Here is an 18,920-nt window from a genome sequence, read left to right as displayed (position 1 = left end):
TAGAACTCATCTAGGTGAGAATGCAAAAAGAGAAATCCCCACTGCAAAAGGGAACTGGCAACCTCCCATAATCACCCAGCTCTGAATGCTACTTGCAGAGAGAGAAACACAGCAAAGAAAACAAACAAAAAGAAACAAAGCAAAAGAATGGGGCATTCCCTCCAAGGAATGAACCCAAACTGAATGACAGCAAAAAGAATCCCATTTGTCCTAGGCTCCTTAGAGAAATCAGAAATTCTCTCTACTATCTCCTTGCATCTTCCAGCCTCATGCCTCCTTTGCAGCCCAGGGGAGGGGACCTGGGAGTTCTAAAGCAGCTCATCCAGAACTCCTGGACCAAGTTCCAGAACACCTGGACCATGGGGACAGGGGAGGGGCCACACAGAAGAGGGCATCTTCCCACAATAGCATATTTACCCCTTCTCTTCTTCCCTGACCACCTCCCCCAATTCCCTTCTTCCCACCAGACTCACCAGCTGTCTCGTGGGCAAGCACTGTCTACTTGGGATGCCCGTAACCCGGTGAAGAATCAGCTTGAGTCAAGAGGAGGTAGAAAGTACAGCATCTTCCTCACTCAGGGCTCTTGCACTTGTAGTGTGTGTGTGTGTCAGCCTCCTGGAAGCTTTCCCAGGTCCCAATCAAACATAAGGGAGAAACAGCTTCACTACTCTCTCTGCCAAGACACCCAGAAATCAGTTAAGGGAGCATTTTCATCCGTCTATTGCCCCTTCCTTCTCTGTCATTATTTGCCAATTCAGAGGGAGAAGTGAGAGGCGAGAGCAATCTGGCTGATTCTCAGTCATGTGCCGTTTTAGACACTATGTTCAATGAATGTGGACGAAGTAAGGGAATTCACAGCTCCCTCAAGGCTGCTGAATCAACCACTGCTTTCATTCTTACTGCTCACTGCTCTCTGCACCTTTCATATGGGCTATTCGTTGGCCTTTCCATTTAGATAATAAGCTAATAAATCAAGCTGCATCTTGTGCATCGCTTTGTTCTGTAGGAATTGACAGTGATTGACGGGCCATGTGCCTAGGAGAGCACCGCCAAGGCCACAGGATGATAAGTATACTGAAAAGATGAAACGAGTCTCCACTGCAGTGTAGTTGTGATTTTTCCCCAGAACAAATCTAAAAAGGAGCTCTTTGCCATAAAGACAACAAGGAATCAACTTGGGTCTTTTTTCTGTTATGGGTATCAGAGGTTGTAGACTGCAGCTTCTCTTCCACAAGTATTCCCTAAAGGCCCCTCAAATGCCAGGCACAGCACCCGGCCCTGGGACCCAGAGCGGGTGCAACGGTGTCATGATCGAAGGCCCCACCAAAGCCGTGGCTGGTGAAGACTTCCTCTGTGACTCTGTTAAAAATATAACATGTATTTGTTTAGGTGTTTTCAAAATTTCGCCTAAACACCCATGATTAATAAGATGAAATGCATCCTTGCTGTTAATTCTATCTGATGGATAGTGGTCATGTCAAAATAAAATCTTACTGTATGTGACCCCAATTTTAAGGTGTTTCTGGTTCTCCAACACTCCCTGTATTCCCATATATGTGTCACGTACATGACCTTCTAATAAAGGAGCGCCATTCGATGGAACTTTCAGAGGTGATGGGCCTGCTCTGCATCTGTGCCGTCCACTGCGGTAGCCACGGGTACACATGGCTGTCGAGCACTTGAAATGTGGCTAGTGTGACTAAGGAACCAGTCACATTTTAAACAATTTAAATTTAAATAGGCACATGTGACTAACAGCTACGGCCTTAGACAGCACAGCTGTAGGGGGTTAGGTATATCTAAGGCCAAAAGGGTTACATTGGGATGCACAGTGCTGAGGGGGGATAACCCCACACAGGCCTGTTCAGACAACGCTACCCAAAGAGATCTTATAAAGGTACACACTTTAGCCTGTCAGAAAAGGCCGACCTCTCTGGATGGGACTCTCCCATGGCCCCATTCCCTGAAAGTAGCCATGCTGTCTAGGAAAAGAAACCGTTCTCAGATGATCAATCTGTATGTGCGTCTTCAGAGAAGACGGTTTTTCCTTAACCCAGCATTTCTCTGCTTTTCATTTCTGGTTGCAGATCACCGACTCTGCTGAGTGCTAGAAGCTGCAGCTGGTGACTCCCCTCTCTCCACCCTCCTGGCCACCCCACCAGTGACAGCACAGGCAGGGGTGGCCTGGCTTCCTTTCTGGTGTTTTCGTCGGGTAGCTGCCAGCTCAGAGATCACAGAAGGCTTGCCCCTCGTCCCAGGCAGACGGCAGGCCAGAGCTGGCGGGGCGGTCTCCTCCAGGAGCCTCACACGCTGCCCTCCACCGTGAGTATCGCCCTTCCTCCTCCTCCCCATCCCAGTGTCACCCGTGTCCTCCGTTGTGTGCTGCTGCGATGGCTTCTAAAACCCACTCGTTTGCTCAGTGGCCTTGACAACCAGGCACTTGGCTAGAAGCTGCCAGGGAGGCAGAGGTGAATCCTGTGGTGCCCTGGCCAGGCTTCCAGGACAGCCCCCCACCCACATGTGTCAAGCTTAGGTTCAAGGCAGTCTGTTCTGTGATTTGTTCCTTAAAGGAGGGAGAAGCAGGAGGGGGCACAGATGGCAAGAAGGAGGCCAGGGGCTGGGAAAGTGAAGCCCCGGTGAGGTCCCTGGGTCTGAGAGACTGTCCCAGGGAAAGCATGCTTTCGGCAGCATTCTCTGTAGCAGTGAAAAACTGGAAACTAATGAACTCTGCAGCGAGAGGCGACTGGTTAAATGAACTGTAGAGAATCGGAGAGTGGAACACTTGGCAGCCACCCAATCTGGTGATACGGCCTCAAACTGAATTGGCGTATAAACTGGTCCATGAAAGACTGTTCCCTAGAGAGCAAGACAGAACACGGCTTGTGCAGTCTGATTTCCTTTCGGAGTGAGTGTGTGTGTGTGCGTGCTTGTGTGTGAGATTGCGTTACAGAGAAAATGTCTAAAAGGCTGCATCTAAGAAAATGAACAGTGGCTATCCTAGGAGAGAGGTGTTTGAGGGGTTTTTATTTTCTTCATTATATATGTTTGCTTTGGGGGGATTTTTTTTTTTTTTTTTTGGTTGTTGTTCATTGTGAATATACTCCTTTATAATCAGAAAAAAGCAAAACCACTCTATTTTAAATGACTCATCAGTGACTACTGTTTTGTCCTGTCAACACACTCACCCTCTTTAGTTCTTAGTTGGCTCTTACTACTTGGATGCACTGCGGGGGAGCGGCTGCTGAGTTCGGGGCTGGGATGTGGGGCAGCCACCAGCGGGTGAGGCCCGCTCCTCCCTCCCCTCGCCCAACCAACCAAAGTTCACCTGCCATTTCAGCACCCGGAGTTTGACAGCCTCTTTTTTTCCAATATCTGTCTGTCTGTTCAGAAGACCCCTCACATGCAACCCACTCACAGCCCCGAGCCCAGCACAGTGCCTGAGGGGTGGGGGCATCTGACCCAGGCTGGGGCAGCAGGTAGCCTGACAGACAGCTCAGAGTCCCTGCTTTTGTGCAGGGTGAAAAAGGCAGAGCTTCCAAAAAAAACCAAAAAAGCGAGAGGTGATTCAACCTCAGTGCACAAAGTCGGACAAAGATCAAAAGTCAGGACCTGACTTCCTGACTCACTTTAGTATCAGTATCCAATTCACTGGGGCTACTACGAGCAACTCCATGCTGATTTTCATGTTGGTTACTTTTAAGGACAGCAGAGAATACAAAAATAATGGTTAGATATTTGTGGATTCCAGGCTTTTTTTTTTTTTTTTTTTTTTTTTTTTTTGCGGTACGCGGGCCTCTCACTGTTGTGGCCTCTCCCATTGCAGAGCACAGGCTCCGGACGTGCAGGCCCAGCGGCCATGGCTCACGGGCCCAGCCGATCCGTGGCATGTGGGATCTTCCCGGACCAGGGCACGAACCCATGTCCCCTGCATCGGCAGGCAGACTCTCAACCACTGTGCCACCAGGGAAGCCCCAGGCTAACTTTTTAATAGGCACTTTCCACTCTCGGAGACTTAACAACTCCCTACCTCTAAGGACCCTGCACATACCATCTGCTTTCTGGCGTTCATGCCTTTGTGGATATGTTTTGTGTTTCCCTGCCCTGGAGTCATGTTCTCTCCCCTCAATGCATGTCCCCACGCTCTGCAGCCTGCAAGGGCCAGCAAAAATGTCACCTCCTCAATGAAGCCCTCCTGGATTTTCCCAGTGCCGGAGACCCAGCTTCCTTCTCCCAATTCCCAAATCGTCTCATAGCATTTCCCATTATTGGTATTTGCAGCCCTGATGTATTCACTGTACTTGAATGTGAGCTTCTTGAGGACATGCATCATGTCTTGTACAGTGTTTAAGCCAAGCAAGTGTATCTGGTGTCAAGTAAGCTGTGGGATGACGACTTCTCCCTCACTGTTGCAGAGTTCTCTGCATTCCGCTAAGAGCCTTAATGCACAGCATTGCACTTGACCCTCGAAACAAGCCCTTGGAGTAGGCTGGGCTATCACGTGCATTTTACAGAGGAGGAAACCAAGGCTGGGGGAGGGCAGGTCGCTCCTTGCTGAGGTCCCACAGGCAGCAAAGGATGGACCAAGGAGCAGATGGGGGCCAGTGTGCTGCCCCCACCGCACTCCACTGGGCTTCGAAACACAAGCAGGCTTTTCAGACTAGGCAGCTGCACTGGCCTGGATGAGGTCACACCGAGCAGCAAGGCGAGAGCTTTAGGGCGGTGCTGAGTCCAGCGCTCGTGTTCTCCCAACAGACGGCTGAGAGGTTCCTTGCTTTCAGTGTGTTTTGTCACATGTGGGGTTTTCCCCCTCTGTTTTTCTCTCCTTCTCAGGGGAGAGAAGAAAATGAAAGCAAGCTCTGAGACTTTACAGTTTGTGGAATAAAATAGACCAAAAGTATTCTGACAAAGGGAAGAGAGGAATAGATGAAAAGGCTCTCAGCGGTTTCTTTAGGTGGTGGGTCCACGGAGGAATAGATTTCGTTTTTATTTTTACTCTTGGGCTCTGTCCAAATCTTCTATGAGCCAGAAACACATTTATAATGGAAGGAAGAAAAACCTTTATAAAGAGCTAGTGTAGGATCCCAAAGTTGCAAAAAGTAGCCTAAGCAAGTTACTTGCTAGATTTGCTCTTCCAGTGCTGCTTTCCAAGCCAGCTGGAGGAGGCTACGAGTTCCTCCTTTGGACAAGTTTTGCAAACAGGTGTACAGAATGGACTAGCACTAGGGCTTCTTTTTTTGTTTTTGTTTTTTAACCTGACAAGTTATTTTTATGATAGCCCTTAAAATAGAATGTCATGCACAAAGTAAAATATTTAAATAGTTTACAAAACCTAAAGGAAAAAATGAAAGTCTCACTTTCCACTGGTCATCCTTGTTCAAGCTCCTTCCAGAGAACGTTTCAGTACTGATCAGCTGTGAAGTGTATAACCTTTTACATATTTCTAAAAAGATCATGCATCATAAGCTTCTACACCTTGCATTTTTACCTATAATAATCTTGCTGACCTCTTTGTATCAGTGTGGGGTCTATTTTATTCTATGTATTGACTACATGTGGTTTACTGAATGGATGTATAAGAATATTAACTATTGCTAGATACGTAGGTTGTTTCTAGTTTTTTGGTTCTACAAAAAAAAAAAAAAAATGCTGTAACATATATGCCTGTACATGTATCTTTATGTTCTTTGTGCGACTACTAGGAGGCCATGTTTTCAGCAGATGAACTGCTGAGTCAGAGCTGTTGTGCTTTGTATGTTTTGAAAGATACGGCTTAACCCTCCAAAATGGTCACAAAGATTTACACTCCCCACTGCCGAGTGGAGGCTTTTCCCCCAAACTCTTACCAACATCATTACCATCAATCCTTATTTTCAACCTATAACTATAACCAAAGCCATTCTTTCATGTGGCTTCCTCCTTTGGGCATTTGTTTTCTCAGATACTATCTGGTTAATATTCAGTCTCTTCATGCAAGTTAAAAGGAAATGACATAAGCCACAGGTACTAGAAATATATGTAGTGTTTTCTACCGAATGTCTCAAAAACCATCTCCCTATTACCCAAGCTGTATTAAAATTAAATTAGCTGAGTTGAGATCTTTCAAACTTGACTGGGCAATTTTTTACAAAGATTTTATTTTTTTAGAGCATGATTCAGAAAAAAAAAAAACCCAGAGAGAACAATAAAGCCAACGGGGCAATATGTAATTTGGGGGGAGATCCTTTGAGATGAAGTAAATTCCTCATCAAACATTCACGCACTAATTTCAACATCCATTGGTGATTTTCCAATTACGTTATTCATTCTGTACTTATTAGTTGGCACCATAAGAGGATATTACTTTTCTCATGTATTTACTCATTTATTTTCATCAGTATGGATTCATGGATCCTCATTTAATTGAATGTGCTATAAAGATGCTATCATTATTTAATCCGATGCTTAAATTGCCTCAGATTTGGCTAGTGGAACCCCATCAAGTTGGCGCCTATGTCCTTTGACAAGTCCTCACGGTCTTTGAACACTTGCCTTCTGTGGCAAAAATCAGTCCCAGATTCATCTTATAGTTTCCCTTCCCTAACTCTGGAATCAGACATTTCTCCAAGGAATCCTGGTTTCTTGGCAGGGAGACAGGTACTTAGAAACCAAGATCTGGGCACTAGGTCATTCTACTGTGTGTCGTGGCTTTTAGGTCCTCTCAGCAGACAGAGCCAGGAAATATGCTCAAATACATAGCACCTGTCCACACAAATTTATCTATCTACCTATTTATCTATCTATCTATCACCTATCTCTCTATCATCATCATCATCATCTGTCTAATCTCATCTAACCCTAAAATACATGAGTTCCTACTGAGCCCTCAATTCCCACAGAACAGCACAAGGTACTGTGGAGAAGCTACTGGCAGGAAGGTTGCAGGAGGAAGTTCTGGCCGCCTTTCTTCTTGCCCGCTAATGGCCAGATATGACTCTAAGGAGGGACAGAAACAAAGTTTTCATCAGATCTTGCTGTTCTTCCTTTCTCTACTTTAACCCCTTTATTGAGGTCCAGCTACAAACACTGCAAATATATGAAGTGCAGAACCTAAGCTCTGACATGTGCATATAACTGTGAAACCGTCACGCAATCAATATAGTGAACATACTTGTCACCCCAGAGGCTTCCTGGTGTGCTCTTCTCCCCCTCCTTCCTTGCCCTGTCCTCCCCTTCCCTCTCTCACCATGAAATTACTGATCTACTTTCTGTCACTGCTGATTAGTTCACATCTTCTAGAATTTTTTGTAAGTAGAATCACACAGTATGTGCTTTTTGGGGGCCTGGCTTCTTTACTTAGCATAATTATTTACCCATGTTGCTGCGTGTATCAGTAGCTGTTCCAATTCCATTGTATGGCTATTCCACAGTGACTTATCCATTAGCTATGCTTGAAGGACATTTGAGCTATTTCCAGTAGTTGGCTATTACAAATAAAGCTGCCATGAACATTCATATATCAGTCTTTGTGTGGATATAAGCTTGCATTTTTCTTAGGTAAATACTTAGGAGTGGGATGGTTAGATCACAGCGTGTATGTTTAATGGGTTTCCAGAGTGGCTGTCCCACATGTTATGCTTTTAAAACAACTGCACTTTTAGAAAAGCAGGGACAGTTACAACGTTGTGTTAGGAAAAAAAAGCCCAACAGGTTAGGGTTGGATTTATGAAGGAGAATGTTTCCTTCCAGAAGCTTGGGGTGGGCTGAACATGTTTCTTGGAAATATGGGCACAGACCCCTTCCTTGAAGGGAGCCAAGCTGTCGTTCCCTTGGTCACCGAGGGGTGGGTTTTACAGAGATTCACAACATAGGAAAACAACCGCTGAGATTTACCTCAGTTAGCTCGGAGGCCCTTTGCATCAGACAAATACCTTTTCTTTGGTAAACAAACCTAGGACTTCCTTTTCCTGCTGGAGTTGGGGTACAGAGTAAATAGGCCCTGAATTTGTAAACAGAGCACACAGGTAGGCGCTGGGGCACGGGGCCCCTCCTGGCGAGGGACTGATACTGACAGATGCCACCTCACTCCTGTGTTCTTGCCACCCGGTTACCCAGAGGCCCCTCCCCTGCAGAGCCAGCCCAGCACATCCTTAAGTCACTGCTGTCCTGCCATCTTCTGGAGTCCCTTGGTGGATAAAATGGGGGTAGGTGGCACCTGATAGAGAAGTTGAGTCAAGAGAAAAAGGGCTAAGTTTAAAAGGACGTGCTGGGAAGATGTCAAAGCCACAAAGGGCTCTCAAAGGAGAGGTTTCTTTCATTTCTAGGTTAACAACCAAGATGATACTAAAATCTAGACTTGAAATCTATTTGACTTGACATCAGTATAACATGGACTCTAACGTTTGCTTGGGATTTTTTTTTTCCATGAGAACAAACAGATTTAATGCTTAATCTCCATCTTTAGGTACTTGTTACTGTTCAGTTAAGAGCCAGTCTTTAATGCTTAATCTCCATCTTTAGGTACTTGTTACTGTTCAGTTAAGAGCCAGTCCTCTTTTTGATTTTTGCCCTCTCTTTCTAGAAGCAAGCTTGCATCTGACCCACCATGGTCCCCGCAGAAGTCACAGTGAGTACAGCACACCCCTCGGGTTCCTCAAACTGCACTCTATTTGGGGGCCTCTTTTCAGGAAGTAGGAAGGAATCCATTGTGGCGGAAGGATTTCTCTGTGGTTTCCCAGGGTAAGAGCTCTGCTGAGCAGTGCCCAGGCCAGGTGGTCGATGCCCAGCACAGGCGGCTCTGCAAACGTGAAGCGCTAGAAGAGCTTTGGGGTATGTGAGAGGACAGAGGAAAATGCTATTTTAGATTTTACTACTAGGTGAGGGTTGTATGATCTTTAGGATGTCTTTGTCCCATGTGTCTGTTCTGAAACTCAGACAAAAGACGGCAAGAGAGAATCCATTTAGTTTGTTTTTAAAAGACCCACGGTGGGCATATTAGTTTTGTTTCTTACATAACATTATGTAGCCTTTACAAGAAACACATAATGATATATATTTCTCTGAAAGAGGAAAAGAGGCCAACAAAAATGATGAATGAGTAAAGTCATCAGAGAATTGTTTGTGATTTTATAGTCAAATGTTAACTAATTGTAGAATCAAAACAAATTCCTGTGCTTTTTGTTATATTCACAAATGCTCACAAAAATATCTAAAGCTTTTAATTTTGATTTTCTCAAAGTAAGAATCTGGGTTTTACATGGAGGTATTGAAATCAAACCTTCTTAGTGGAGCTGACAAACTGTCCCTCACAGTGCACTGCAGGTTCCCACCATCTGTGGAGATTGGTGGCTGCCACCCCTGATGTCAAGAAAGTTATTTATCATATGCTAATGATATTTAGTATTGCATACGTCATTGCATATCCCGTAACAACAACAACAAGACAATTATTTTGGACCTGGAGAAGTAACGAGGTAAGTCTCTATTTTTCTAACCAGAATTAGACCCTTAGTTTCTCCTGAGTTAGAATTTGCTCTTCATCCCTGATGCTGGAAACGGGGCTGACACTGTCAGGCATTCGGTTTTATCCTCTGGAATCTTGGAAGATATCCAGACTCTGCAAGGCAGCTCCAGAGAGGAAGAAAAATGCACCCCAGTAATGACCTTTTGTGGTCAAGAGGTGTCCAGCACCACCTACGTGGGGACAAGATGGGACCTCTGTGGCTATGACCCTGGGAAATAGCCATGACGTCCCTGTGGCCACTTTTCTGAGCGCCGGCCATGTACCAGTAGTAACCAGCCAGGGTGCCACTTTCCTGCAGCCTCACGGTAAAGGCAGAGCCATGCTTACAGATGAGGAAACGAGCTGGGAGAAGGAACGGAAGGTTCCAGGTCTCGTGGCTAAAAGGAGGAGGAGCCCTGGAGGGTGCTCTCAGAGTCACGGCTTCACTGGGTTCCCCACTGTGGGCAAATTTCAACACGCCGAGGTCCAAGCCTCACTGTGTGGAAGTCTCACTTCCTCAAGGGCGGGGACAGAGCACCTTAGGGCAGTGCCTGCTCCTAACGCCTCCACGTCCCTCCCTGCCTGTCTCCCTCCCCTCCGATTCCCCGTCTGCTATCTCCAGACGCCCACCTTGGTACTAAGGAGCAATGAGGGACACAGCTTTTGCCCTCTACCCTGGCCCCTCTCCAGAGGTGAGAATGAGGGGCCTGGAGCTGGGGGAAGGTTTCCAAGGACAACGTGAGTCGGTGAGGGAGGCCTCGGGAAGCTCTGGAGACCTTTTTCCTGCTCCAGGAGCAGCACGACGTTCATTGCCTGGGCTGCTGCTTCTGGGCCAAGGTTCTCCTGAGGGGAGGAGGACACACCTGCCCGGGCTCGGGGGCCGGGGCCTGTGGGGCAGAGCCTCGCTGGGGGCACCAGCGGGCAGTGCAGGCCCCTTGCCCGGCCGTGCACTGAGGTTTGCCCCCAGCATCAGGCAGCTCCCGGCTGCTCCGGGTAGAGGAAGCCACAGGACATCCTCTGGTGCCCAGAGTCTTTCCGGGCTGGGGAGTGGGGAGGTAGGGCACCTGACGGCCACTCTGCTCGGGCTCCGCGAGGCCCAGTTCAGGTGCTGGGACCAGATGCCGTGGCTCACGTCTGGTGTGGCCACTTTGACAACATCAGCACGTGGAGAGCTGGGCTTTGGGTCAGCAGGGATTAAGGGTGCCCCAGCTTGGGACTGAGGGGCTGGGGGGTGGCTCTGGCCTTGACCCTCCCCCAGTGACTGAGGGTTTGGGGCAGAACCTTCCGTTCCTTGGGTCTGTCTCCTCCTCTCTAAGATGGTCTCTAACATCTGAACATCATTCTAAAACCTGTTGAGCTTCCAAAAACATTTTCCAGAGCAGAAACAAAAGCCTACGTGAGGAGAAGGCAGCCCATTGCTGAGTTCCGGGCTGGCCACTGGGCAGGCTGTGACACATTCTCACGTCTACTTAGATCTATGACTATAATGCGCTTCTTTTCTTGATCAAAATGCTAAAAATCATCCACAATAAATGATATAAATCCCCCAATTAAGTAGCCCCCTGGGAGTAACAGAGCCATCCCACGATGCCGCCCTGTCTGGGGCACCTCTGAGCTGTGGAGCTGCTGTCAGGGCCCTGCATGCAGATGGACCTCCTCCCCACCCCCCCACCCCCATCCCAGCCTCGAGCTTGACAGGTGAGGCCTGGCGCAGGAGCCATCGACCTTTCTAACGTTTTGCTCCAATTCTATTTCCATCACCGAGGCGAATGGTGTCCTTTGGAAGTGGTTTCCTTGCCTGGCATGTACTCTGTGCTCAGTAAATATCTGTCGAATGAGTGAGCAAATCACATTATTTATCAGCAAGGAACGAGAAACAAAGAGCTGTTTCTCAAGCCTAGGATGAGCATGCCATTTTCTTAGTCAGGCGGGGAATGAGATGGTGGCATTTTCACACAAACACCATCCTGGCCAGGTCTGGGCCTTGTCCACCCCAGCGAATCACCACTCCTCACACTGGAAGAAGATTCTAGATCTGGCTCAGACCTCTGCTCATGGGGGTCCACAGGCTCCGAATAGTGGTCTAGTTGGTAAAGACGCCATGTTTTTAAGAGTGTCTGAGAACAACACAGTTTGCTAAGAAATGCAAGAGAAACTTTAGGTGAGAAGATTTCTAGACATTCTAATTTGATGTGGAAGAGAATAGTCAGCCCCTACAGAGAGCAGGGCCTGGACACTTCGCAGCAATGACGACACCCTGTCTCACTCCGTCTCCACTGCCTGCCTCGTGTTCCATAACAGGCTTGAGGCACCTTACTGGGTGCGTACAACAGGATAGAAAAGAAAGGACACACACTGAAACAGGGTCAGAGGAAATTGACAGACTAGGGAGAAAAGACCAAGAGAAGGAGTTAGAACTTGGGTTTTCAGCCTAAAGCTGTGCTGTCTGGTGAGGTAGCCACGAGCCATGTGGGGCCCATGAGCACATGAGATGGGGCCACTCCAACTAAGATGCCCCGTGAGCGTAAAATGCACTCCATTCAAATATAGTCTCCGCAACAAAAGGATGTAAAATATTTTGGTAACTTTTACATTGCTTACATAACGAAAAAATATTTTAGACATACTAGGTTCCAATAAAATACATTATTAAGGTGAATTCCACCTGTGTTTTTTTTACTTCTTTCACTTGGCTACTAGGAAATGCAAAATTAACCCAGAGTTGCCTTATACTCCTATTGGACAAGCGCTGGTTCAGGGTCTTATTTGGTTACTATAATTGGGCTACCAGTTTGACTGAGTTTCCCAATTAAAAAGGGAATCCTGATTAAGTCACAAAATTTATACGGTGCATGGGCGAAAAAAGAAAAAAACCCTCACCTGTTCTTCAGGAGATACGAGAGCCTTTCTTCACTTCTCTTTTATATTTACATGCCAAATAAATATCTAGGCTAGGTCTTGGTGAGTAGGACACAGAGCTATATGGACAGGCCCTTGGAGGTCCCCTCTCGGTGGAGAGGGTGGGCTCCACGGGGAGCTCCTTCGATGCCACCTCGATGCAGACCCCGGGATAAACTCATGGCAGCTTGTGGGAAGTCATTCTACACAGTGCTCAGGCCAGGAGCCTCCAGCAGGTGCTCCTGGATGCACGCAAAACCGTGTGGATTTCAGATCCTTACACTGATCTTCTCTCAAGATGTTCTGACCCAGACTTTGAAAACAGCCTTTGTGGGTAGCTTCTCCAGCAAGAGCAGTGTCTCTAGGACTCAGAGAGCAGGGAGGGAGGGAGGGAGGAAGGAAGGAATGGCTTGGCAACCTCAGAATTCCTCCCGGAAGCCAGGTGCCCCTCATCTGGAAGAGGGGCCCACCCCTACCTGGAAGGTCAAGGATTAAATGCATGCATGTCCTGTACTCCGCACCGGGTCTGATGTGCACTAGGTGCTCTGACAGTAGGGAATCAAATAAATTGGTAAATAATCGCCGTTTACATCTGCTGGGAGATTTTCAAAGGATCCTCGGGTATTTACGTATCAGGCATGGACAAAGCTATGAGCACAAGTCTCGATGCAGGTGGACAGTTTGTCCAGGCTCCCCCTAGCCTGGGACGTGAATTCTTCCTTTGTCATCCTCAAAAAGATGGCCAACGCTTTGAACTTGTAAGGATGATATAGGCTTACCTTGTAGTCTTGATAAAATTCACACAAACCCAGGTTTTTTGTGTGTGAATTCAGTCACGCTTAAAATATGTCTGGGGAGTCCCTAACTAAATATAATTCTATGCTGAAGCACTGGGTCCTCCAACCCTCACCCAACAAGAAAACGTGCTCCTTGTGCTTCAAGCAGGACACAGTGTCCCCACTCTAGGACACAGTCTTGGGGAGTGGTGGTCACGGGCTTGTTTACCAGGCCGTGGAGAAGACTGGGTCTCCCGGGACACCGGGACTGCTGGGGGTCCCCTCTGTGAGACCCTCTGTGCCACACCTGTGAATGGGGATGCTGTTTGCCTCCCTAACACACAGCCTTGGGTGCAGGCTCATGTGAGAGTCTATTAAAGATATTTAACGCCCCCAAAATGTAAAAAAAAAAAAAAAAAAAACACCCTCTACAAAGCAGTTTGATGCTTTACTCACTGTGTGGATTCACAGTTGACACCTGCTCATCTGCATGGTTTTACTGACTTTCCTCCAAAAGGTCACCCTCCTAACTTCTTAAATCTCCAGTGATACTTTTGTGGGTCTCTGTGCTCTGCGTGTTCTTCCTTCCACCTGAAAGTTCTTTTTTTCCTCTCAAAGTCTACTCAAACCCCACCTCTTAGGGGATGCCCTTCCCAGTGGGGCCATTGACGGTGCCTGGCCCCCATGTCCCGCTTTGGCAGAAGGGTCCTGGCATCTTCACTGAAATATGAGTCATCCGTAAGATCTGTCCTCCCAATGATCTGGGCTTGTAGACAACAGCCAAAGCTGGGAGGGAAATCTTTAAATGTATGCTGAGAATGGGTGAACCAGGCCTGGGGACAAAGCACATTCAAAATGGAGAGTTTTCCTCAGCTCTTCCCAGAAGCAGGCTGTTCCCAGCTGCTGGCTCCTGAAGGGCCAGCTACTGGATCTGGCCCCCAGGGGTCTGTCTGCACTAGGACTTTCTCTTGGTCGCACACTAGAGGTGGATCAGGACCAGATTCCAGATTTTCCTAATTGTCGTCCAGGTTACCTTGGGCATCCTCCTGGCACTTCCTGCCAGTCGGGGCCCAAACGGAATGGACCCATCACCTCAGCTCTCGGCAGGAGCTTCAGAATTCAGGAGGCCACAGCCTCCTGGCATCTACTGCACCTTATCAGTCCAATCAGTGTGTCCTGATATCTTAATAAGCACTCAGTAAACACACACACACACACACACACACACACACACACACACACACACACGCGACAGGTTCCATGCTCATGTAAGATTAGGAAACATTATTAAACAAAATTCAACAGATTCTGAAGGACTTCTCAGAGCCTTTACTATGCTATCATGCAGTTAAAATAAAACAAGCTCTGCAGGACTTCTCAGAGCCTTTAATATGCTCACGATTATTGTGAATTTCAAAGAAGGTGATATAGTAAGCAGAGATTCTCAACTATTTTAACTACTAGTGTTCCACCCAAAACATGGTTTGGGAAACGGTGGTTGAAACTATTAAAAATAGATGGAGATTATAATGTGTGTAGAAGGGGAGCTCCCAGCTAAAAGAAGACTGGTAGAAGGTGTTTTATTATTTCAACATGAATAGTTTAATACACAAACTAAATATTTTTACTTAAGTGTTTACTGGCATTAAATATTTAATATTTAAAACAAAATGAAAACCTAGTGGGGATCTGAGGTTACTTCTAGTCCACATGCTTCTAGATGGACTGAACGACTGCTGCATTTCTGGAGCAGAAATGAAGGGAGAGATGGGATTTGGCAAGGCATGTGCCTTGGGGCAAGGGAACGAGAGCTAGTGGCCCCTGGCAGGATTGGGGGCCCTAATGGGGGCCCTAGGAGGCGGGCGCTGGTGGGAAGTGAGAGCATGTGAGAATTTGTAAGTGGAGGCCTTGGAACATGTCAGATGTGGGACTGAGTTTCCCCTCCACCAGGCAACCCTCTCCTCCATTCCCTCCATCCCAGGCCTGACTCAAGGGTTCCATCTCCAGCCTTTATTTCCTCTTCCCACAGCAGGGGTTCTAGGAAGGCTTCTGAGCCAGGAACCCACGGAAGCTGTAATGAGGGGTGTGTGTGTGAGCACACATGTATGCACATTGTGAGGGTGTGTGCGCACGTGTCTGAACGTGTGCATATATGTGTGTGGGTATGTACATGTGAGTGTGTATGTGTGCACGTGTGTTTGTAAATGTGTGTGTGTGTGCTTGTGAGGGCTGCTTTCATGGGTGTGTTGCGCACACCCAAGCTGCACACTTCATGCTTAGAAGTGTCACTTGCTTGATTTAATGCTCCACTATCTTGAAATTCTTAACAAATTTTGAACAACGGACCCTGAAATCACGTAGTCTGTCCTGGTTCTTGTGTATGTGTGTGTATGTGTGAGTGTATGAATATATGTGTGTGTGTTCGTGTGTGTGCACATGTGTAAGTGGGTGCATGTGTGACTCTTTGGTACTTCTCAAACAGAGGATCCACAGCTTTCAGAAGACTCAGGGGAACCTGGACCCAGAAAAGCTTAAAAGCCGCTGAGGACCTTTTTGGGAGGGTAGAGTACAGAGAAGGGACAATCAGAGCCATTCACTTAGTTTGATAAAGGTCCGCCCACCAGTGGTCCCTGACCCTCTTTCCCATGCCGTCAGATCATCTGTCATGCAGCCTGTGACTGTTCCTTTGCTTGAGTGTCTCCTCCCAGAGTAGATAAGTTCCATGAGAGCAGGAACCATGTCTGACTCTTTAGCATGTACCCAGTACCTACCGTGTCGTAGGTGCTCAGTAAACATTTGATGAATAAATAAATCATTTACAATCCAAGCAGATGCTCTCAGAATTCCTACTTCCTACACATACATTTCTTTTGTCTTATCACAGACTTTGGGAGTGGGAGGTTCAAGGGCTCCATGCCTCTGCCATCATCAGATAGAACCTCCAAAAGCACGCCCTTGACCCACTGCCGTCCTGTGTCTCCTTGCAGAGCCTGATCCCGAATATGGCAGATGACTACAGCTATGACACCACGTCTTCCATGGAAGATTACGGGAACTTCAACATCACTGACTTATTCTGTAAGAAAAACCACGTCAGGGAGTTCGCAAGCTACTTCCTTCCACCCTTCTACTGGCTCGTGTTCATCGTGGGGGCCTTGGGCAACAGCCTGGTCATCCTTGTCTACTGGTACTGCACGAGGGTGAAGACCATGACCGACATGTTCCTTTTGAATTTGGCAATCGCTGACCTTCTCTTTCTTGTCACCCTTCCCTTCTGGGCCATTGCCGCCGCTGACCAGTGGAAATTCCAGACCTTCATGTGCAGAGTGGTCAACAGCATGTACAAGATGAACTTCTACAGTTGTGTGCTGCTGATCACGTGCATCAGCGTGGACAGGTACATCGCCATTGCTCAGGCCATGAGAGCGCAGATGTGGAGGCAGAAGAGGCTTCTGTACAGCAAAATGGTCTGCTTTACCGTCTGGGTGATGGCGGCCGCACTCTGCGTCCCGGAACTCCTGTACAGCCGAGTCAAGAAGGAGTACGGGATTGCTATCTGCACCATGGTTTACCCCAGTGACGAGAGTACCAAACTGAAGTCAGCTGTCTTGACTCTGAAAGTCATCCTGGGATTCTTCCTCCCTTTTGTGGTCATGGCTTGCTGCTATACCATCGTCATTCACACCCTGACGCAAGCCAAGAAGTCATCCAAGCACAAGGCCCTGAAGGTGACCATCACTGTGCTCACTGTCTTTGTCCTATCTCAGTTCCCCCATAACTGTGTTCTGCTGGTGCAGACCATCGATGCCTACAGCACGTTCATCTCCAGCTGTGCTGTCTCCACCAACATCGACATCAGCTTCCAGGTCACTCAGACCATCGCCTTTCTCCACAGTTGCCTCAACCCTGTTCTCTACGTTTTCGTGGGTGAGAGGTTCCGCCGGGATCTCGTCAAGACCCTAAAGAACTTGGGTTGCATCAGCCAGGCTCAGTGGGTTTCATTTACAAGGAAAGAAGGAAGCCTGAAGCTGTCATCTATGTTGCTGGAGACAACCTCCGGAGCTCTCTCCCTCTGAGGGGGCTTCTCCCTGAGGTGGATGGTCCTTTTGGAAGTAACAAGAAATAGAGCTACGGCTTCCCTTACTGGTAGGGCCAGAGGGAAAGCAGAGAAGGAAAAGGAAGTGAAAAAAAGGAAATAAAAAACTCAGAAAGGGATGAATTTGAACAACGTTCGTTATACTTTTCGTCAGGATTTGCCAAGCCAGAGTCTTCAAAATTGACTGGCCGTCCCAGGGGGCTGCTGATTGGCTCCTGGCTGCAGTACCTGCAGTTTTCAAAGGAGGACTAACGAGCAGCATTGCAAGCCTCCCTGGCTTTGCCACTTGCCTTAGTGTTGATGCAGCCGACCTCCGGAGGAGGCTTTGATTTCTCAGTGCACAGTGAATTGCTGTGCCTTCAGTTCTGATGCCACCCCTTCCAAAAGAAGACACAGAAGCACTGGCCACTGCCAAAGCCCACAAATGCACAAGGCTCCAGGAGAACTCCCATCTTTGGAGAACTTCTACCCTGGTTTGGGGGGCTGATACCCATGCCAGGTCTTAGAGATTCCTGCTCTAGAATCTTTTCAAACAACCTCAGATCTAGTGCCCTTCTGGTCTCCTTGATCTGTTTTGGGCCAGTGAGGGTCCTTGTTCCTGTTCTGAAGCTATCTGCAGCACTGGTCAGCGAGGCCCTGGGTAACTGGCCGTACCAGCACGTCATCCGGATTCTGTTGGTTTCCAACCCATTTCTGCCAGAGGTTCTGTGATTTCACACCTGGCTGCCACGCTGATCCGGGCAAGGATTCAGCTTGTCCAGTGGTGTCACGAAGTGGTCCTCTCAGCCCGTGCAGGGAGACTAAGGACCTCAGTTGGTGGGAACCCGGCTCCATTATGGGCTCACTGTGTAGAGTGGCTTGTGTGATGGTCCACTCTGTCTGCTCCCTATAAAATGGGTTGGTCCTATTTGCGCTTTTGTTTCTGAGGCCGCTGCGAGGTTATCTGCTTCCATGCTTCTCTTCTTCAGACTACATAATGCTAACATGTTAAAGAAAAGCTTTCACCTTAGAGATTAGGCTGAAAAAAAGTGAACAGAATTCACCTTTGCCCTGTGTCTTTCTTTTAACTATTCGGCAAATTTATCACATTTAAAATTTTCATTTATTAGAAAAGTGCTTTTTAAATGACTGTTTAAAAACATCCGTTACTTTTCACTTTCTTCACCCTGTCTCTATATTTTAAATGTCTACAATTAGAGATCAAATGGCCGTATTAGAGTGTGAAGAATAAGAGGCTAGGAGAGGGAAATAACATTTCCAAAAATACCATAAAATCATCTTGGCTGACCAATTTTTAATTTCTCCTCTGTTCAAACTTATCTTCCAAGTTTTTCCAGGTTAGTCAAATGGAATTTCCAAGAAGGACAATTACAGCAGCACCATAAACCACACCAGCTTTGCCACTTGCTCCCGAGGAAGCATCTCATTTTCCCAGCAGGCTGTGAATTGCTGTGGTTTCGGTTCCAAGGCCATGTCTTCCAAAGGGGACACAAAAGCTCTAGACTCTGCCACGGTGTCCATCTTCTCCCCACCCACTTCTAAATTACATGTTAGTGAGAAATAAAGTGAGCAGAAAGTGGGCAGCAACAAGGGGGAGCAAAGGGTAATACAAAGGCTGCGCCAACCCACACCGAGTGTGGGCAGTTGGTGGCAAATAAGCATCGGTCTGGGA

The 18,920-nt window shown here is 47.5% G+C and overlaps 1 protein-coding gene across 2 annotated transcripts; it reads left to right on the top strand.

Annotated features, from left to right (window-relative positions):
• The first annotated feature begins 2,087 nt into the window (after positions 1–2,087).
• On the top strand, positions 2,088–18,552 carry CCR9 (C-C motif chemokine receptor 9). Of its 2 annotated transcripts, XM_059076687.2 has the most exons (3): positions 2,088–2,322; positions 8,558–8,602; positions 16,140–18,552. In XM_059076687.2, exons 2-3 carry the CDS (start codon positions 8,582–8,584, stop codon positions 17,226–17,228), a joined length of 1,110 nt encoding a protein of 369 aa, XP_058932670.2. In that variant the 5' UTR covers positions 2,088–2,322; positions 8,558–8,581; the 3' UTR covers positions 17,229–18,552. The 2 variants fall into 2 exon arrangements, with proteins under 2 accessions (XP_058932670.2, XP_066900611.1); XM_067044510.1 differs by lacking the exons at positions 2,088–2,322; positions 8,558–8,602 and adding an exon at positions 10,090–10,170 and having other exon boundaries at positions 16,140–18,269.
• Positions 18,553–18,920: the final 368 nt, after the last annotated feature.

Source organism: Kogia breviceps, chromosome 10 (genome assembly GCF_026419965.1).
Source record: "Kogia breviceps isolate mKogBre1 chromosome 10, mKogBre1 haplotype 1, whole genome shotgun sequence".
In the NCBI taxonomy this organism is placed as follows: domain Eukaryota; kingdom Metazoa; phylum Chordata; class Mammalia; order Artiodactyla; family Physeteridae; genus Kogia; species Kogia breviceps.
Note: the sequence above shows the minus strand (reverse complement) of the source record. Positions and strands in the feature narration are given on the sequence as shown.

Bases quoted from the DNA above. Each gene is read 5' to 3' on its own strand.
- CCR9 (XM_067044510.1), top strand. From the start codon at position 10,126: ATGAGGGACACAGCTTTTGCCCTCTACCCTGGCCCCTCTCCAGAG. The intron at 10,171-16,139 runs GTGAGAATGAGG...GTCTCCTTGCAG, and splicing joins ACCCTGGCCCCTCTCCAGAG to AGCCTGATCCCGAATATGGC.